At 37.2% G+C, this 21,866-nt stretch overlaps 2 protein-coding genes across 7 annotated transcripts in view; both read left to right on the top strand.

Annotated features, from left to right (window-relative positions):
• The window catches only part of IPO11 (importin 11), a 112,555-nt gene that overhangs the window by 78,928 nt on the left and 11,761 nt on the right, over positions 1 to 21,866 (top strand). For all 4 annotated transcript variants that reach the window (XM_030004185.2, XM_030004187.2, XM_030004184.2 and 1 more), the window contains one exon: positions 20,130 to 20,225. In XM_030004185.2, coding sequence (XP_029860045.1) covers positions 20,130 to 20,225 — 96 coding nt within the window. The remainder of the gene's footprint in view (positions 1 to 20,129; positions 20,226 to 21,866) is intronic.
• On the top strand, positions 9,294 to 14,939 carry LRRC70 (leucine rich repeat containing 70). Of its 3 annotated transcripts, none has more exons than XM_030004191.2 (2): positions 9,294 to 10,209; positions 11,185 to 14,939. In XM_030004191.2, exon 2 carries the CDS (start codon positions 11,196 to 11,198, stop codon positions 13,119 to 13,121), a length of 1,926 nt encoding a protein of 641 aa, XP_029860051.1. In that variant the 5' UTR covers positions 9,294 to 10,209; positions 11,185 to 11,195; the 3' UTR covers positions 13,122 to 14,939. The 3 variants fall into 3 exon arrangements, with proteins under 3 accessions (XP_029860051.1, XP_029860050.1, XP_029860049.1); XM_030004190.2 differs by having other exon boundaries at positions 9,294 to 10,273; XM_030004189.2 differs by having other exon boundaries at positions 9,294 to 10,709.

Below are 21,866 nucleotides of genomic sequence, written 5' to 3'. Positions count from 1 at the left end.
GAAAGCTTTTGGTTTTTTTAGTAAGTGTAACAATGTTATATTACTTATGAGTATATTTGAAATGTTCTTAAAGAGGTGTTATCTAAAATTTAAAGTGCTGAACTACAGGTCTGTCTTACTGTGAAGTTTCTGTTAAAGCGAGGAAGGAAAAAACAAATTGCTTTAGATAACCGTGTTATTTTGAACTGCCTTCAGCTGCTCCAAACTTCCTGCTGTAAGAGCCAATTACTTCTGGCAGTCCTTACCATAATAAAACCTCCTGCAAATGACAGCTTTATGTTTCAGATACTCAAATCATTTAAGAAAGCCGCTTCTCAAATAAAAAGCCTCTCTTTAGTGGACGTATTTATGTCAAAGCTATGAAAATTTTATTGTACAACTGATAGACTGCCAGGGCCAAACATACCTTCAGACAGAATGTGTGAAATTGATTGAAAGTGATTGTTCCTTATACTACCAAACAATGTGAGTCAGTCTGGTTTTTCCATTTCATAGGGATTATATTACATATGCTTGCTGCATGTCACATCTGAAAGTTTTGTTAAATATAAAATTTTTCAAAAGCAGGCTTCTCATGCAAGTCCATTTGCAAAGCTTAAGCAAAAGTGTTTTAAACATAATAAAGTATTTAAACAAAATATTTTGATTCATATAAACAACATTTTCAAGAAAAGCTGAAGTATTTTTTCCTGTTGGAGTACCTTGCCAACCGGGTTCCTGATTAGGTATTACTTTGGACATCCAAAGCCAGTTCAAGATTTCTCAGCTGGACAGACAGAGCAGAATTACGTCTCCTGAGGATGGCCATGAGATGGGCTTGCTTGGGAAGGCCAAGCTGAGGGTGAGGTTCTACCCTCAGCTTGCTCCTGTACAACAGTCTAGGGTGGTACCAGTGGCAAGCTCAGGTTTTCAAGATTCAGCTGTAGGGAAAACAGGCATCTGCACTGTATCTAGCACTTCCTGAAGATTTTGCTCTTTTTGCCAGTTGCTTCCTCTAGCCTATAGCTGGAGCTGTCCCAAGAGCATCAGGTTATTTTAGAGAGGAAAGGGAGGGAATAGACTAAAGTACTGGAGGAAAAATGAAGATATGTGTTCTTATTCTTCCCTCAGAGTTGCTTTATGGATAAAATGTTGGGGAAAATATTAAGGAGTGACTTTTTTTATTCTCCCTCTAAACTCCATACTATTACTTCATTGCCTTTAGGTACTTTTCTAGTTAGCGGTCATGTTTATAATTGCGGACTTGGGACTTTCTGCTTTTTAGGGGAAGCCAAAGCTTCCATCATTATTCATTTAAAACCACTATGGCAAAAATATTTTCCTGGTTCAAATATAGCGCCTTTGACAGTGTCGCGAGTGAAGGATTTTAGAGCAGTGAAGATAGGAATCATTGCAGAGCAGTTGTAGTTCACAGTTGTTCTCAGGTCAATTAGTTGGACTAAGCAGGTTATAAAGTGACAGTTTATTAGCCAAACTATAGCTTTCTTGTCTAGCCAGTATCATCCACATGTACATGCAATGACATATCTCCAGTACTAACAGTACCGTTGCATTTTTATCATGTATGCGTATAGTCCTTCAATCCAGCATCCTGTTTATCTTCCAACACACAGCTGCACATTGTGTTAGTCTTTAGAAGTTCACATTAAAAAAACGCAAACAATAGCTGCTTCTTTCCTGATTAGTGTGTTGCAGCACCTTTTCACTTAGCAGTAATTTCCTGGTATTACTTGGGTTTTTTGCATAAACTAAATACCGTGTCATTATCTGCATTTGCTATCTGAGTCTGGCCATTCAATGTTAGCATTTTCTGTGTCTGATATATGCATCTGTATTATGTTCCACATTTTGTACTTTCACTGCCTGTTTGCCACTCATATGTATCCACATGCATCTTCACTCATTAAAAGCTCTTGATACTTCATAAAATAAAGACCTTTGTCTTTAAACTGATGTGTATAACAGTAGGGTCCAGTAACAAGATTGAGGCAGTAAGGATATGCTTATGGATTAATGGTGTCTCCACATTCAGCACACAAGGGAAGTATGCATAGATGCACAATAGCTACAACAGTGAGGGTTTTTTGAAAAACTTGAAAGGACTTGAAGTTTGGTGGAGGAGAATCATATCTGAGCTAGGGTGTGAGACATGAGAGGCGACAGCAACCTGGATGTGCACATTCACAAATGGCATAATTTCCTGGTCTAGTTCAGTCATATTCCAGTTTGTCTACAATCTTAATGGCTTGTTTGTGAACCTACAGCTTCAAGAATACTCTTCTAGTACAGTACAGTAGATGTAGTTGGGTTTTATTAGATGTGCTCTTGGTCCCCAAAACAGTGAACGTGGTCAGGAGCAGCAGCTTAACTTGCCTTTAGGCCACTGTGGAAAGGATGCGGGGCCCCCCCACTATCTCAAGTGCTACATTTTGAGATACACATCTTCAGCATTCTTTGTATTTCCTGATACCAAAGTGACTAAAATTGTACCTCTTCCCCTTCTCGTTACCTATATATATATGGAAATAACCAGTTTGTTTTCTGCACTTTTGTCACTTTGTATAATGTCAGCATTACAATGTTCTGGAATGTCCTTATTCTGGTATATTGAAAGCTTTCAATGATTTATTTAGCAAAGTAGATTTCTTTTTTATTCTTCCAGTTCTTATCTGTGTATCTTGGTAGAACACAATACTGAAAGATGCTTAAGAGTAATAGGAATATTTTAGTCTCTAATAGGAAATGTAAACAGAATTTTTGTGTCAGTGATTAGCTTAGGTTGGTGTGGTACGTAACTGTAAGTACAGGTAGCATTTGACACCATTTGGAAAGCTAAGCACTCCCCTTTTGCTGGTAAGTGTTATTAATGCTATGCCTATCATTCCTGAATGGGAGATTGCCAAGTTTGCTTTTACTCAAAGTCAGTGCTTTCCAAAACAGTCCACTGTTGGTGGACTTTGTTTCATTTTGGTGCTTGAGGATAGGTTCATTCCTGGTGGACCTCCCAGGGTAGAGTGGTACCACTCCAATTTAGAGGAGACTCTACTGAACTTGAAATGTGAACCATTTTAATTGATCTTGTCTTTTTCCTTTTTAATTTGTGATACACAAGTATTTCCAGTTGCCAGTGTTAATTTTTCCCCTTTGAGTCAAATGTGTTTGTCTGGAAAATCTATTGTGAGGAAAAGGTTAAGAGCCTAGGAGTTTTTCCAAGGTTGTTCTGCTCATTTCTAATCGTTATGTAAATGAATGTCTGCTTTTCCTCACCATGTATCAAATCTGATATGTCAGCCAGTATGAGTTCTGCCAATGAGATAATTGGCATTCTGTGAGTATAAGTACTTACAGTATGCAATTATAAATCTTCATTTATAAGGTTATTACAGAAGTTTTTGCTCTGTCACTTGTTAAAGTTACTTTGTTAGAAATTTAATTTTCCTCTCAAGAAGTTGTCTATATGTAATGTTAGGAAATGGCAAGAAAGTGCCTAATAACATGTCACGTTCTCCTTCTGGGCAGTTATGTCCTCATTTATAAAGACAGAATTTGTTACACAGCTAACTTGTACATCCCCCTTTCTTTATAGGGATGATCCTCTGAAGCCAGTTCCCTATCTTCCCCTCCTTTTTTTTTTAATTCTTCCCCTAGTCAAAGGTGTGCTCACCCACGCATCCAATAGACTACTAGTATTAAAAGGAGCTCTTTAAATTACGATTTTGCAGTTATCATCCATGTTTGGCCTTGGATTTGTTTAGTTTGCCTGCCAGGTAACAATGCAGTTTTAATAATATCAGTGAAAAATGTGGCTTTGGTCTTAGTCTGAGTATCAGAGTCTGCATAATTCAAGAGTGTTACATATAGTACCACAACGTCCTTAATTGTATGTCACATCATAGCATTGACAAGAGGATGCACTCTTTAAACCTTCCTTGTTCACAATCTCCATTAGTTTTTCTCCAATACATGATTGTTAGTATGGACTGGTCAGGAACAAATTATCATTTCCCATAAGACCCATAAGGCTTGTTTACAAGGGAAAATGTACCAAGTGATGGCAAGGGATGAATGTCACTAAAGGCAGCTGAACTGCTACAAAAACCAAACTGCAGTCATAAGGGATTGATTGCTACTGATATCTTGTTTTTGTTTGTGGCCTATATAAAGAATTTCAGAATTCTTTCCTAAAACTCTTCTAAATATAATCTACCCTAAAATTGAATATTTTAATTATATAAAAGACAGCAAAAGATGATAATGGACTAAATAGCTTTCTTCAAACTTTCTATCTTTGCCCTTTGTAACATGCAGTTTACATGTTTGCAACTTAGTTATTGAATAAGCAGTGACTGAAGTATAGCATATTATTAATAATGTGTAAAAACCACAAGATTGTTACAAACTTTAAAAAAAAATTAATACAGTTTTGTAGCTGGTTTTCCACCTGAGTTTGTTCTGAGCTGTTTTGGTACACCTAGTTACCTGTCTGCCCTATACTCTAAAATTTGAGACTGCCTGAGAGTAGCTGAGATTTTTGATGACTTAACAGTGCCAGACTGTTACGATAAGATACCAAAAGTGGTTAACACACAACCCATGTCACTACAAGAACTTCTGCAAAAAAGTATTGTCTTAATTAACATTTCATAGTCAGTCAATTTAATGAGAAAGTGAGGGTTTAAAACGAAACATCAGGTTTTGATATTAAGCAAATGCCTAGTGTAAAGAATGTTTGTATTTTTAAGGAAGAAGTAGCTTTTGTATTGTGTGTGTGGGGGGGGGGGTTCTGTAGTACTTGTCAAGAAATGCACTAATTGTTTGTTTTCTCTCTTTGTAAAATTTTTAGAAGCTTATCAGTTGCTAATGCCAAGTGCATGCCCATCCTGTCTCCTAAACTAGCAGGCAGTGTGCTGCTGAAAGCTGTACAATTGGATTTGGTTTTGAATCAATTTCTAGAAGGTGAATTGGTTATTCTGGTTGAAATTTGGGAAATTGCTTTGCGTTCTTTAAACCTTTTGGTTTGAATTGCATTCATATTGAGTACATTTCTTACTGCTTTTACAGTTTGAGCAGTTTACTAAATATTGCAGTGAATGTGTCCTGGTTTCAGCTGGGATAGAGTTAATTGTCTTCCTAGTAGCTGGTATGGTGCTATGTTTTGAGTTCAGTATGCAAAGAATGTTGATAACGCTGATGTTTTCAGTTGTTGCTAAGTAGTGTTTAGTCTAAAGTCAAGGATTTTTCAGCTTCTCATGCCCAGCCTGCAAGAAAGCTGGAGGGGCACAAGAAGTTGAGAGGGGGCACAGCCAGGGCAGCTGACCCAAAGTGGCCAACGGGGTATTCCATACTGTGTGGTGTCACATCTAGTATAGGAACTGGGGGGAGTGGGGGTGGGGAATTGCCGCTCGGGGACTAGCTGGGTGTCGATCGACAGGTGGTGAGCAATTGCACTGCACATCATTTGTACATTCCAATCCTTTTATTATTGCTGTTGTCATTTTATTAGTGTTATCATTATCATTATTAGTTTCTTCTGTTCTATCAAACCATTCTTATCTCAACCCACAAGTTTTACTTTTTTTCCTGATTTTCTCCCCCATCCCACTGGGTGGGTGGGGAGTGAGTGAGCAGCTGTGTGGTGCTTAGGCGCTAGCTGGGGTTAAACCACGACAGAATGGTAAAGGCTAAAGCTTTAAATATAGTTACTTTCAGCATATCACATCTGTGGGTTTCATTGATGGCCAACCTTTTTATGTTGTTGTTTTGTGACTTACTGCTCATTCCATAGAAGACTTTATCTTTTTGTCAGTTTGCATGACAAATGCAGTTAATTGGTGCAATAATTATTTATTACTAGGTGAGAAATTTAACAATTTCTCAAAGTGAGTTCTTAGTTTCATAAGAACTTTCTGTCATATTATTTTAATAGAGTCTATAGCCAAATAAGATTTATAGAAGGGAACTTACTTTCTTATCCTCAATGGGGAAAAATAATTCTATAGTTTTCACTTCTTATTGTTTCTCAGCATGTTGTAAAACCTGCTTGATAATTTAATCAAAAATAATAAATGCCAAAGTTAAAAAGGAAAGTAAGTTACAAAGCTTCATAATTTTGAAATAGATTTTGTGATGTATGTTTACATATACAAATGTTTAGTACTGTGGCTTTATTAAACAGGAATGTTTTTGCTCTTTATTAATCTGATATTACAATTTCTTTGTCTGTGTCTCCCCTTTGTAACTATCACTGTTGCTATTAGGAGAGTGTGGTGGGTCGACCCTGGCTAGATGCCAGGTGCCCACCAAAGCTGTTCTGTCACTCCCATTCCTCAGCTGGACGGGGGAGAGAAAACATAACAAAAGGCTCGTGGGTCAAGATAAGGACAGCTTAATAAAGAAAGTCACGTGCGAAAGCAAAGGAAAACAAAAGATTTTGTTCTCTACTTCCCATCAGCAGGCGATGTCTGGCCACTTCCTGGGAAGCAGGGCTTTAGTACGTGTAGTGATTGCTCTGAAGACAAACATAAATAACAAATGCCCCCACTTCCTCCCCCCTTTACTTAGGTTTTATCACTGAGCTGACATCATATGGTATGGAATATCCCTTTGGCCAGTTTGGGTCACCTGTCCTGGCTGTGTCTCCTCCCAAGATCTTGCCCAGCCCCAGCCTGCTGGTGAGGTGGGGAGTGTTGGAGAGACAGCCTTGGTGCTGTGCGAGCACTGCTCAGCAGTAGCCAAAACACCGATGTGTTATCAACACCTTTCTAGCTACCAGTACAGAGCACAGCACTCTGAGGGCTGCTGTGAGGAAAACTAGCTCTGTCTCAGCCAGACCCGATACAGAGAGTGGAATAGCACTCTGTGGAACACAGAAATTATCAGTAACTGAAGCAGCAAATCAAGATTTTTTTACTTAGGCAGGAATATTCATTAGAAAGAATCTGCAATATTTGAGTTAATCAGAAATTTTGAGATAATCTCGATGATAATGAGAAAAACAAAAAAGGGGTTTGAGGTCTGATAACATTAATAAGGTGTCTATGGCAGGTGTTACTGGATGTAGGTAGGTGAAATGAGATTAAATGTTGATGCGTATGCTACCCAAGCAGTAGATTAGTAGCTGAATTACTTTGACTTGCAGTCATATCTGGAGAATGATGTGAGCAGAAGGTGGTAGGTATTTGAAAACAAAACAAGAAAGTTGTATCATAGGCCACCTGCGGAGAATAAAAGCAGAGGGGAGGAAGACCTGCAAGAGGAGGTACTTGCTAAATACACAGGGCGAGGGCAACAGATAGTTTCACTCTTACAAGCTCAAAAGAATAATTACAGTGCTAAAAATTGACTTTATTTTGTGAGCTTTAACTTAATTTTGTAGTGATTATGAGAATGAAATCCCTCTTCAAAAATGGGCTTTAATACATTTTAAAAATGGGTAGCTTTAGAACCTGTTTTTGAACTTGATGCATGTTTGTCTGCTGTACAGAAATTGGAGTTGGATGACTATTTTATGCTAGCTAATATTCATAACCTGAATTATATTGGCTTTAATCTAACACGGATCAGTGAGAAAATAGAGGTGGTTTGGAAAGACTGCACTGGGTGCAGTGCTTGCATGTTCTTTCAACTACTTTGACCTGTCATTTTATGTACAATTTGACAAATTGCTGTTGCTCAGACTTTCGTACTTGTATTGACAAGGAGTCATTGTTGAACTAGATTTTAATATGTTAAAAAGCAATGGCATTAGTAACCTTATCAGTGCTAGCATATTAAAATAAGATTCACTTCAGGATTCAAAAATAATTTTCTCTGTTGCCATGTGAAGTTGTATTCAGATATAAACCTGGTGTTTCTATCACTGGAGAACAAAATTTGCAGTGAATAAAATATACCACTATTAGAGCTGCCTAAACTTGTTTGAAAGAAATGTTTGGGGTTTTCCTGTTTAAGTGTTTTCCTTAGTTTTCGATTAGTAATGAATTTTATTGTTTTAAGTACAAGCCAGCTTGAGAAATGCTGATCCAAGTTGTATGTGTATCCCGGTCTTTTTTATGGTTTTCCCCAAAATGGTATCAGTTATGTGGCATGTTATTTTGCCTCTCATTCTTAACAGATACTGCTTTCAGATACTTTAACAGTGTGTGCTATTGATGGAACAGTACCTGGAAATTACAATCCAGTCTGCTTTACAGGCCTCCAGGTGCTGTATTTACAAAGTGCAAGACAGGACTTTGTCCACATTTCCTAGTGCAAATTGACAGGAGCCATGACCTGGATTAAGATTTTTCTTCCTCATTTTGTACATAGGATCTGAGAATCAGAAAGGTCAGCAATGCACTCAGAACCACAGTGGCAGCTAGGGTTTGAGCAAAATTGTTACGAACATTGATAAAGTACCTTTAGTACAAGGCCACAGAGACATTCGGCCACTTAACTGGGCACCAGCTTTCATTTATCTGGTCACTATTCTACTGATTTCTCTGAATTTCCGTGTTATCTGATATCCCATAGAGCAGAGCTTCAGCAATTCCTTCAGTCTTTCTAAATATGTTAATTTTGGCATTTTGCAAAAAGGGATATCTATTAACATTTGTCTCTTAAAACTTTTTTTAGATTGGGACTTGCTTCTTTTAGCCCTATGCGGTTGTTTCACACAGCATATCTTGGAAGAAATAATTTTTAATGATTTCTTTACCCACGTAAATATCAGCATGAACAGGCTATAGGTAGTGAAGCTTAGGTTGGAGATAATTTCCTGTTCGAAGTAATTTTTCATTTTCGGTCAATCTCTGTTTTTTTCCTCACGTGACTCTATTTGACCTGGATAATCTTTTTCAATTACTCTTACTGTTCTCTCCCCCATATCTGGGGTACTTCCCTAATCATCCTGGGAACTGTTCAGAACTATGCAGTGTTTGCCCTTTAAGGAAATGACATGCCATTTTATTTTACTTTACTTTATATCAATGATTATATTAAATACTGTGAAAAAATAAAATGTGAAAATAAATAGTTAAATCTAAAGAATAATTAATTTTCCTATTGGTTTAATGGTCTCAGAAAAAAGAACCAAATGCAGCTCAAATTCTGGCACATGGACCAATTTTGCTGGTCCTGCTGATTTCTTACTTTAGACTAGATATTATAGGAGGTATTGACTCTTATAGAATTAAAGGCTTTTAATTTTTGTCTTTTTTTTTTAAAACATTCCCCTGCATCCCACCTCTAGGTAATTTTGGCCAGCTAAAGTTGAAAAATTGAAGAAGTATATCTCTTGATACTGAATGTTTTACAGATTTCAAACATAAAAAGCCAGTTATGTATGGTCAAAAACTTTTTTTTTAAAACTTCAGAAATTTAAGTTTCTTTTGGCAGAATTTGGAAGAAAGCCTCTTCAGAAGCACGTCCTTGTCTATTCTGCTTCCTTTGCTCATGTGCTTCATGCATTTCAGCTTGGATTATTATAGACAAAGATATTTGGGTGATATTTTGTCCCTTATGTGAACTCGTGCTTTCTCTGTGAGATCATTGTGGCTGAAGTGACTTGATGATTCTTGTGCTGTTGTGTCTCTTACTTGGCTATGGCTACTGATGGGCTTTGTCATTTTTGTTTTGCTGAGCAGAAGGTCTTGTTACAGTACAAATCATGATTTTATAGTTACCTTGCTATTTGTAGGCTTAGTCTCTAATTTACTATCTCATTTTGTTGTTTCCCGTTTCCCCCTTTGATGATGTGACTGGATTTAGCAGGTATTTAGTCCCTGTGATGGATATAACTGAGGATGTATCTCCGGTACTTAATCGAGGGAGATATTTATAGCACACATCTGCACTGAGTGTTTATCTGCACAAGGGACACTGCAGGAAACAAAAGCTGTGGACCAGAGGTGTGTGGTTGTCAGAATATACCTAGTCCTCTGTGGATAAATCGGCTTTAAAAAGAAGTGGCCTAAAGTGGGACTTAACAGAGTGCCTGGATCAAGTCTGCAATCCAACAAATACGCAGCAGCTAAGTACCACATCAAGTGTTTCTCATCTCTAAGATTTCCTGGGCCTCTGTGGGATTGCTGGCAGGGTGTGCCTTGCTGAAGTGCCAGAGACACAGGGGCTCTGCCCTCCAGACCTCCCTCCCTCTTCCTCTCTGCTGGGCTGCTGGAGTGCGTGCGTGTGTGCTGGCAGCCGTTTGGCTCTGCAGACAGAGAGAACAGTGTAAGTGTTGCTACTGATGCAATAGAACATTTCAGATTCCGGCTGAAAGATAAAGGATTTACAGGTAATGCAATAGTTATGCTGTTACAAATAGGTATGCTTTATTCCAAAAGTTATACCTAACTTAGGTAAAACTCTTTTGAACTCTCCTAGTTAAAAATGATAGTTTAAAAAAAACAAAACAGCAACAGTTACAAGTTAAGACAGTTCTTGGTTTTCTAGAAACAAATCATTGAGATTTCCTTTCCAACAATACTTCTGAAGCACAGATAAAATGGCTTCCTGTCCCAGGGTTTCCTGTATCCATGGCAACCTCACTTTAACCACTTCTTTCTTAGTTTCCTGAGCAAACAGTTGCAAATCCTGGGGCAAAATGTGAGGGCTCTAGTATGTGGCAATACTGCCTTTACAAAGGTTTCACAGATGAGTATAGTTGGTCAGCTTGTACTGAGTGAACTGCATAACGGCAAGTAACAGAAATAATGAACTTCAGATTTGGGGTAAGGCATTGTTTTTTATTTATTTTGAATGTAACTCAGCTGTACAGAAGTAAAATTCAAATTATAAATGAGCCGCCAGTGAAAGGAAACTTGTTTCCAGTTGGCATTTCTACTTGAATGCTATTGAAACATTTCCTAGTCATTCTTAAGTATAAAAAATAGTTAATAAGCAGTATTTTGAATTTACTAGAAGCCATTATTTTGGCAGCTTAGTTGTTTTTATGCTGCAACCAATTAATTATTTTCTGGCTAGGTTAGCAGTACATTTGTTTCATTGTTCATTTATTTTGAAAATTCTTTCAGTGTAGGTCAAACTTACACTTAAATTTTATTTTTAAACTGCTTATTTGGCATCAAAGGAGAATATATAAAATACCAATCTTGAAACCAATGCTTATATTTTAAAGACTGTACAAGCAGAATCTTTAAACTTTCGAATTAATAATATTTATAAACTTCTTTTTATCTCTACTAGCGAAATGAGAGATGAGTGAGAAGGCCAAAGACAGGGATATGTGTGGTCTGCAAAGTTCTCCACTCTGCCCGGGAGCATTCCTGTATATCCTTAATTGTTTTCTTTTGTTGCTGCTCCAGAAGGAGGCTCTTGGCTGTCCAGCTGCTTGCCAGCTCTGCACAGGGAGACAAGTTAGCTGTCGTAATTTAGGGCTTTTGAGCATCCCACAGAACTTTCCAAAAACAACAATTCTTGTGTACCTCAGTGGGAATAATATATCGCGTGTCACTCCAAATGAACTAAGAGGCTTTCAGAAGCTTGCTGCACTCTACATGGATAACTCCGGTATTTCGTATGTACACCCGAAAGCTTTTGTGGAACTCCCCAAACTGTGCTACTTGCATCTAAATAACAATAATATTAAACGCCTAGATCCAGGAATCTTTGAAGGTCTTTCCAATCTTCATTGTTTATACCTTCAGAATAATCAAATAGCTTTTGTTCCCAGAGGATTATTTAGTGATCTCCTTTCTGTTAGATATTTAACACTTCAAAGAAATCGTCTCAGTGTCCTTGGAAGTGGGACTTTCTTAGGAATGATAAGTCTCCAAACACTTAACCTAGCTGATAATAAGATTTCACGGATATCAGATTCAGCATTTCATCATCTTGAAAACCTTGCATCTTTGTTCCTTGAAGGTAACAACTTGACACTTGTGCCATCGAATGCTATTGGAAGGCTCAAAAATCTTGAAAGACTTACTTTGTCTCACAATCCCATTGGATCAATACATCCTTTTGCATTTAAAGGACTTAACAAGCTTAGATATCTTTCTTTAAAAAACGTAAAGCTAAAACGTATTGCTGTAAATGGATTTTTTGGATTAAACAACCTTAGCCAGTTAATCTTAAGTTATAATGACTTAGAAAATATAAATTCCAGCACTTTTACTTTATTGAACAATTTAATGTATCTGCAGCTAGACAGAAATAAAATAACCAGTATTGGCGATGGTACCTTTGAAAAAATGGGACAGTCACTTAAAATACTCAGTTTAGCATTTAATAATATTACAGAATTACAACCTGAAGTGCTCAAGCCCTTAGTGTCTTTAACTGATCTACAGGTAAATTATAATCCTTGGAACTGCAGCTGCAAAATGCTTGGGTTACTTAATTGGCTAGCATCATCTCCTATTTCTGTAAAAATTCATTGTCAGAGTCCCCTGAGTATGCGTGGTAGACCTTTGCATTACATTAAGTGGACTCAGTTTGCAAACTGCAGTAGCCCTACTGCCAGCCCAGAAACAGCATGGAGTCTAGGATCCATAGGTGTCCATCACAGCTCTACCACTTTGCTGATGGCGTGGCATAAGGGAAACAGGCACAACACATTTGAACAGTTTGTCAGTGCAGAAACTAAATATATTGCTTTCTCAGAAGGAACTACAGCTACATCGGCTCACCCGCTGCCCTATGAAGAAAATGCTGCTGAAATTCCATCACGGACAACTACAGTATTATCAACATTACCGGTGCAAATACCAGCACAGATTATACCTGTTAACAGAACCATAGAAGAAAAAGGCTTAACTCCAACAGATGCTGCTCCTGTATCATTAAAAACATCCCTATTTTGTACACAACAGGTTGAAAAGCTGAATCAGGCTTTTGACATTTTACTAGGCTTTTTCATTCTGGCTTGTGCTGTGATCCTGTTCTTAACCTGTAAGATTATTCAATTTAGGCAGAAACTAAAGGTGCTGGAAAACTCAGGGGAAAAAAGAATAGAATATTATGGTTTTTATCAGCCTGGCAGATACAACATAACTGACCCAGTGCAGTCTCTGACTCAGAATTCAATGGGGCATTCGGAACTGGACCAAATCAGGCTGCTCAAGCGAACAGCTTCTGAAAGTCAGGCGCAAGTCATATTGTTTGAACATTCATCATTGTAATTTATCTCAGTTGATTTGATATTAACTTTACTGTGATCTGAAATGTCAAGAAATCAAGAACTCAATTTTCTAAAAATACCTTCACTGATTAAAATCAAGTGGATGATAGAATTGTGGAAAAATGGTATAATTTGGGTTCTGCATCATCATTTGCTTCCTGCGTGTTTTGAGGTTTATTGATTTTTATTAGATGTCATTTAAATCTGACATGGATAGGTATATTATTGTGTCCCTGTTGTAGGACTCTTTTGCCTATAACTCAAGTATATGTGCAATATAAACTACACATACATTTATTTTTATTTTGCAGTACTTAATGGTATAAGTTTCTATAGAAATTACATAGCAAGCTTGATGCAAGGAAAACATCAGTTTTTAGCAGATCATGAAGCCAAGAAATCTGGGAGAATGAGAAAAAAAGCAATGTTTCTTTTATTTATTGTAATGCGGTTTCTACTCTGCCTCTGTTGATCATTATATTGGAAAAAAAAGTGAGCATGTTTACATCTAGCATGTTCAGACTCTCGAGAAAAGAAAAATTTAAAATATACAAATTTTATTCATACCTATGACATTTTTTAATATACAAAGTTGTGTATTCAGTCTGTATAATGAATATATTAAAGTGAATTTTTTGTTAGTGTGGATCTGTATCATTTTATGATAATACCTGAAACTGGGGTTAATTAGGAAACTAAATTTCTATCGAATTGAAAAATTGACCAAGCTTATTATGTCTTAGGGTGGTAGAGCTGGTTATTGTCAATAAAAGGTATTTTATCATCTATATAGTAATAGTTTGAGGGGGGGGTTGGCTAGATAAGAGATATAAACTGAAGAAATATACTACACTTTAAAAACATAATTCTAGATTAATTACTGAAGATATTTACATATTTGTGTTGTATATTTGGAAGTGTCAGGTCAAAGTATGTTTTCTTAGGGAAGACCTAATTTTAGGCTTCATCTTCAAAAGATGGATCTTTTACTATATAGTTTGCATTTGTTTTAAATTTTATTTCTATTTCAAATATTGATGTCTGTTTACATTATTTTCAGGTTATGTCTAGTGTGTTGTAGCTGTATTTTCCACCTGAATTTCTGATATTTTTTTTCTCGTTGTTACTCCAGTAATTCAAACTTTAATCAAGAGAAAGTCATTAAAATATGTTCCAAATAGTCCAATCTTGTAAAATTTTCAGCTAGCTGAATGGGACTTCTGTAGATGCTGTTTGTTTTCTACAGGCCTGTGCCCTGGAGACTTCAACCACTTAATTTATAAGCAACACAATTTACAGTTAGATCACTTTGCTCAAGGAAAAATGGAGAACACAGTTTTGATAGTCTGTCCTCCATGGGCTTGATTTAAGTTGTGTAGAAGTATCTTGCTGTTCCAGGATCCAGCCTGGAGACCGGGGCATTCTCCAGATGAACCAGAACTGCTCCAGGTTCTTGTTCTAGCCTGCCTGCTTTCTGCTGGTGTAACTCACGTGTGTGGCTGTGTTGGGCTGCTCCCTAATGTCCTGTTTGTCTGTCTCCATTTCATTTCCAGTAATGATACATATTATTTGCTACCAGTACATACATAGACCTTGACTGCACTGTGTGGGTGTGAATGTGCAAGTATGCCTTTGTTGTTCCTTGTTATGTGTTTCTATTGAATGTAATGAAATACCAATTTACTGTATCATAATACTATATTTTACTGTAATTTACTGTATAACAGATCAAATACTTTTATGGAACACTGAAGTCAGCTACTTGGGCAAAAGCTCTAACTATTTCGGATTGCTTGAGTAAAAACTATTTTTTTAATAATTTTCTACTTGTAGATCAGATGTTAAATGTAATGGGTAAATGTTTTCAAGGAGGGAAAACATCGACTCTAATTCATGCTTAATTATTTTTTGAGTGGCTAATCCATTACAGACTCTTCCTCTTTAACCCATTTTTGTTACTTTCTGTCTTTCCTACATAATTCCTCATGATGAGTGTTAAATTTGTTTTCATTTAGTAACAGCTGCACAGTGATTGCACAGTAGTAGGTTCTGCAGTTTTATGTGCTGTGTTTCTAAATTTGCAATTTTATATGGATGTCTTCAGAAATAATGGACTTGAAATTGAGTGGAAGCTAGTTAACCAAGTTTTCATTGCTGGAAATGCTGCTGTGCTTTTGTTAGAAAGGAGTTTTGGGAGTGGGAAAAGGTTGAGAGTGGACAAACCTAGTTCTTGAGGAAATCTGAGAGAGGACAGCTCTGTTGTTTCAGGCTCTGATTTCCACAGCTGCTCTCTACAGAAGAGCACAAGAGGTTCCCTCTGAAGTTGTGTCCTTTCCGCTGACAAGCTGCTGTAGGAGTTGTTTGCCAGGTATGAGTCTCACCATCTGTAGTGATGGAACATGAAAGGAAACCGATGCTGTCAGAGCTGTTTGTGGAAGCAAAGAGTTGGAGCAGTTGGACTGCATCCTTTGGAGTGGAGTCATCCTCTAATATCCAGCTTGTCAACATTTTGGATTAGACTAACAAGGAATTGAGACATTCATTATGCAGTTGTGGGGGAATGCCTTCTGCAGTTAGTAGCTTTTGTGTTTAAAAGTTCACACTAGGAAACAGATCCTTTCATGTGCACGTGTGGTTCATAATGTCTAACTATTAAAATCATTAGAGAATACATTGGAAGACTTGGTTGAGTCTGCCCTCATGAAGCAAAATGGCTCTTTATGGTCATCAAGTTTATGGTCAGCCATACGACTCCCCTGGAAATGTTTTCTTAGCTGCTACATTACTGTTTTAGCAGCTCGTTAGCACCGCGCAGCTCCTGAGGAGGAGGGGGTGTGTGGAATAATCATTTACATTGCTCACAGTACATGCAAAGTAATCTCTCTTTGTCCCACTCCATCTCTTTCCTTGGCTAATGAGATAATAGAGAATTAATCTTTCTCAAATCCACTGTACACTAGTAAAGATAAGAAATTAAGCTTTTCCCTTTTTTGGTGTTTACTGCTTCATCCTGGTAAATGTAGAAAAGCAGAAAAGATTTTCTCCTCTTCCTTTTAATCTCTAAAAAAGTATGTTTTCCCATGCAGAATTTTTCCTCCCTTTCTGATAGGCTGAGGAAGATGCATAGCAGACATGGGGACCATGTTATTTAAGTAGCTCTAAAAATTTATCATTATCTATGTTTTACTAACGTGATGATAAAGCTTTTTTTACAGTAGCTATCTATGTAATTGAAATCCAGATTCTGAGTTTTTGCATAAAACCTCAGGATAATAAAAATGTTGAATAGACAGCTGAGTGTATTAGAAATTATAGACAGAACAAGAAAAAACTAATATTACTTTTTTCAGAACAGATGTGGTCTGTTTTTTCCTTTGCAAAGCTTTTATTCTTTTGTCTGACAAATTATGCAAACTTTGAAATAAAAGGTTTGAGATTATTCATGTACAAGCTGCCCTAAATGTTTGCTACATTTTGTTTTCATTATAGGCAAGGTGAATTTTATTTACAGACAGCATAAAAGATCCTATCTGTAATAAAAAATAATGTTAATATGTGTTAATTGCATCTTTGAGACGGGGTTCTGGAGTGGTTTAGATCCTAACAAGTGTATAGAAGTCATAATCCTCTAATTCTGGGCTTGTCTTTTGATAATTTTTGCTGCATACCAGATTAGGTTTTGTCCTGATAACTTAGGGAAGCTGAGTAGTTATAAAACCAGTTATAACTTGATGCTGTTTGTTCCATTGCTGATCTGGATTATATGCAATTCAAGGGCAGAACTGCTTAAATGGTGCCTTCCTCCTGAATTAAGATTTTTGTATGGACCAAATTAACTGTTCGGTTTTGAAAGTTCATCTACATACAGTGTCCCTGTGTTTTCTAAATGTCCTCACATGACTTTCTAATGTATTTCTTGAAACAAGCAGGCTAATTTTAGTCTCTTTAAAAAGGTATTATGTTGATTTGCATGGCTCACTCTCCTACAAAAATAAGGCCTGATGCATTTTAATATTGCCATTGAACTTTAATTGAGGTTTCTCTTTTTCAAAGCACAATGAGCCTATGCTGTCTTTATTTTTCACCAGCATGTGTCTTGTATTCTAAAAATAGTTGCATTGTTTAATGATTCCGTACTTGGTAAACATTTCAGTGAGTCTTTGGTAGGAAGAAACTTCATGTCCCATTTAAAGGGAAAAAGAAGGGGGAGAAAAGAGAAGGTATTGTCTTTACTGAAAGCTGCAGGCAACAGTTACTGCATTTTGAAAGGTCTTCTACATTGTTTAGCTTTGCTTTCCTCAAAAAAAGAAAAATTACCATGAAATTTCTATTTTCCACTGGAGAAAGAAGTAAAATATCATTCCTTATTTGTGCCATAAAGTAAAAATATCCTCTCCAAGTAAAGAAATTTGTGATTTTTTTCTATGGGCTTTGGAGCTAACTATCAAGAACAGTATTTTGGGTCTTCAACTACTATGCTCAATTTTTTCTGGAAATATCACAGATCCTTGGAAACACAAGTTACTGAAATGGGCCTCCCCATGTGCTCCTTCTATCAATCTGCAAGCTTGGAAAAAAACATAAAGTTAATGACCACTATACCTACAGTATTTATTTACATGTTGGTTGATTAAAGTAACCTCCCTGAATAGATTGACCATAATGAGCCCTGCAGCTGATGGAAAGGCTGTGCCTTCATTGGGTCAAACACCTTTCTCTTCCCTCCCACTATAAAATTTCTGTGGCAGTTAGGGATTCTTCATGCAGCTTGGAAAGAAGAAATATAACTATCAGGTAATGGGTAGCAACCTGTATTATTAATTAAATAGTGCATACATACAGGCCATAATTTACTTCTCCAAGGTGTGAAGTGTTTGCATTTGTTCTCTGTTGAATGCCTCTTTTCCTCTGTTGACATGAAGCTGAGGACAGCTGTTTCCTTTCTCATGTTGGAAAATATTAACCACATTAATGGCATTTTCCTAGAGATGTGTTTCAAAATAAGCATGAGGCAAAAGAGCTTTAATGGGAGGTGTGCTAGGTAGGAACCTCTGACTCCGGTGAAGAAACCTGCTCGGTCTCCGAGGGCTCATTCTGCAGGCTGCTAAGCAGGCAGTGCTCACTTTCTCGGTGGTGCTGTGTGGTCAGTAGGCTATTTGCTTGCTGTCTGCAGAACCCCACAGAGGTTCAGTCTCACAACAATTAATACTTTGGTGTTCTGAATGAGATGGGGAAGCTTTCTGGCCAGGGAGAAAGTCTCTTAAAATGTGTACTTGACAATGATAATAAGAATAAGCCAGACTGAATGAAAATGTCAATTTTCATTTTGTGGAATTCAGGACTTTCAAGTTTCATTATACAAAGTACAGTTCAGATCCCAGGATTTGACAGTAGCTGAATAAAAAAGGGTACAAAAATAAACCTTTGGAAACAAAATGATCATGAGTTGAATCAATCTTATAAAAACAAATTAAAAGGAAATATTTTATATGCTTAGTATTCTAACTTGATATGCATTTTTTTCCAAAGCATCCATTGCTATATAAAGTCTGTTTGTCATATACATAAAATTTTTTTTGAATGTCTGACAAGAAGTTTTTCAAATGCAATAACTAATGTACAAGGAGCTACAGTTTATCCATTTTTTCAGTTTTCATCCCAAATAAGAAAAGGAAATGAAAGAATCTTAAGAAATAGATTTGTCTATGTTAAAACATAAAGGATCAAAATAACAATGCATGAACTTAGCGTTCAGTACCTTTAAACAAATATAGAACATGTCTGCTTCTGCCTACTAGACAGCAGCAGAATCTTTTGGGGAAAATTAAACCTGAAATTCCAAACAGGGTAATAAAGTGCTTCAGTCAATGGCAGTCCCAGGAAGAGAGTTGTAGTTTACCATCATCAGTTAGACCATTTCTGTTTCTTTGCTGTTTGTAGCTGGAACTTTTGCAGTCTTCCCTGGTTGAACATCTTTTCACTTGCAGTATGTCTTCATCCTTTTGTAGTTCACAGAGTAGGAGTCCATGCACCAAAGTCCCACAATAGCACATCTCTGGCATTAGCCCTACAGTAGCAGGAAATTCGGCAGAAACAGCAGTGACAGCTGCTTTCCATTAACTAGGAGCTGGTGGCACCTACATTATCAATCATGAGGAGATCATGTTTCTATGCCCTTGCCCTAGAGGCACATCAATTCTCAAGGCAAGGGCAAGTGTCTAAATGTGTTTAGTGTCATTTTGGGTGTTGTGAGGGTATCCAGTCTGGCCTTCAGCTCATGGTGGCTAAAGGTGCTTATCTCTTTTAAGTCCCAAGTGATACCTACCAGCCCTTTGCAGTTGTCTTAAGTAGCCTAGTGTTTTAAGTGGCAGGAGGTGCCTGTGTTAAAGCAGAGAAATCCTACCCCACCTTTCCCTCTCTAGTCAGGGAAGTGGCGTTTGTGCAGAACTGGGTGCAGATATTTTGCACCCCTTATGGGGAGTGATTCGGCTGGCTAGGAGGGTGAAGAAATACTCATAAGGCTGGACAGAAAAAACAATAGGAGAGTGTGCTATCTTTACAAGATGCCCTTTTCTCAAGGGTTTGTGTGTAGATTTTGCATTGAATAGTGATGGGAGGAAATGTGTAAATGTGTTAAGAATAGAAGCCAGTACTCTGACCTCCCTGCTAGCATGATCATGCCCTCTCCACTCAGTTCTTGAGTCCTGTGCTAATGCATTTTTTCTTTTATTCCATTAGCAATTATTTCCAGGTTTTCAACAGTGGCACATAAGGTTTTATTCTATTTAAGAATAATGTTTCTTGCACATTTTTGAAGTCTTTGTGTAATTAAAAAAAAATATTGAATTAGCTGCTTGACCGCATGCTCAGCTAAGCAGTAAGCAATGAAAATACTGCTTAGTAAATGTGCTCTACAGTTACTGAGCAAATTTCCTGTTTAGTTCCTTCAGCTAAGTCACTTTCCTGTTCTTTTCCAAAGTTATCCAAGATAAATTTTGTTCTTTTCCAGTGTTATCCAAGATAAATTTTGTGGTATCATCAACATTTCAGTGGAAGGGCTGCATGATGTTATGACTGAAGATCCTGAAACAGGAACATACAAAGAGTAAGTGGAAAATCTGATTAATTTTTGTGGGTCTAACAGTAGTACTGTTTTATATGTAGTGTTTTGATTGGAGAAATCTGTAGGCAGGTAAGACATGCTCGTAAGAGTTCCATTTTCACAAGAATGAATGTTTTAGTAAGATAGGAAATTTTTGGTCTTAAAAAATAATTTTAATGGGGGGAGGGAGGGCTTAGAATGTCAGTCAATATAATTTTATATTGTTCATTAAGTTATCTACTAAATGATGTCTTAAAATGTTCACATGCTTAGACTTGCTTTTTGCTCACTTGACTATTATATCTAAAATTACAATCCAACAAGCTTGTATGTTGATAGGGTGATAGCTCAGAGTTTCTTTGAGTGTGACATCTGGAGTTTAACCAAGATCTTTTCATAAATGCTTCAGCCTCATTGAGTGGACCTAATGTACAATACTTTATGGCCTGGAGAACTTGAAAACCTGTCCCACAAGGATAATTTTCCCCCTTCAGTTGTTCCACTTAACACACCTGCTGCTACAGGGCATACCTCAAAAGACAGTTTCCAGAGCTGGGACCAAGAGTTCATTTGTGACAGGAAGGTGGTGTCAGGGGTGCTCAGAGTGCACTGCCACCCAGCATCACACTCATTCATCTCCTGCTGACTCCCAGGCTGCTGGTGGTATTCCATCAAAGCCGGAAAAGTAAAAAAACCTCACTGAATAATAAGGATTTTTTATGACAGATCTTAATGTTGGGTTTTTTTCTGTAATGATTACATATTTTTAGAATCATGGAGAGTTGTAAGACATTAAAAACAGGTGCTCTGCAAGATGTGCTTACAAGATACTATATTCTAATAACACTGTTTAGTGAATGCTAAGAACCAAACATTTTCTAACTTTCAGATAATTACCTGGTGATGGAACAGACTGTATCTGAACTAATTAATTAATTGCTTAAGGGGATGTTTGCTGGCACTGAAGCCAGCTGGCACACAAAAGCCTTCATGCAATCTATTAAGTTTTTTTCCACTTAAACCAGGTGGTATGCACACAAGTGTGCCCTGAGAATGGTCCACACTCATTCTGAGCCTCAACTATGCCCAAGAATTGCTTGCAAAAGTACTTCCCCGCCCCCCCCCCCCCCCCCCCCGCCCCTAACTCTCTGTGTAGAAGATGTAACTCCAAAGTCTGGGAATGTGCTTTGACCCTGTGTTCTATTTACTATCAGAGACAATGTTACATAGTCCCTTTCTTTATAAACATGTTGCTTTGTCAGCACTTGTTGAAAGGAGTTCTGACAGAGAAATAAATAAAACTTTGTCCTAGTTAATTGCATATTTTAACCTTGAAAGCTTATAGAACTTGTCACTCTACTTTTCCAAACTCTGGACATTATTTTTGCTTTATAAAATACAGGCACACTGAACCAAGGACATATTTCTATTGACAGATACTGGATGAGCTGTTTGACAGATTCTGACATTTGTGTTATACATTTGGACATCATCTGAAAGTAAATAAAGTGAGAGCACTCATCTGGAGGGTGTGTGCACTATTCTGGCTCTCCAGGTTGAAGAAGAATGATTTAAGTCTGAACTACTTCAGAAAAAAAATTGTATACTCCACTGATTATCATAATATCTAATTACTGTAGTGCA

This window comes from Aquila chrysaetos, chromosome Z (genome assembly GCF_900496995.4).
Source record: "Aquila chrysaetos chrysaetos chromosome Z, bAquChr1.4, whole genome shotgun sequence".
Lineage (NCBI taxonomy): Eukaryota > Metazoa > Chordata > Aves > Accipitriformes > Accipitridae > Aquila > Aquila chrysaetos.
The sequence above is the reverse complement of the archived record's forward strand: the minus strand, read 5'-3'. Positions and strand labels throughout refer to the sequence as shown.

Coding starts and splice junctions, on each gene's coding strand:
- LRRC70 (XM_030004191.2), top strand. CDS start 11,196: ATGAGTGAGAAGGCCAAAGACAGGGATATGTGTGGTCTGCAAAGTTCT.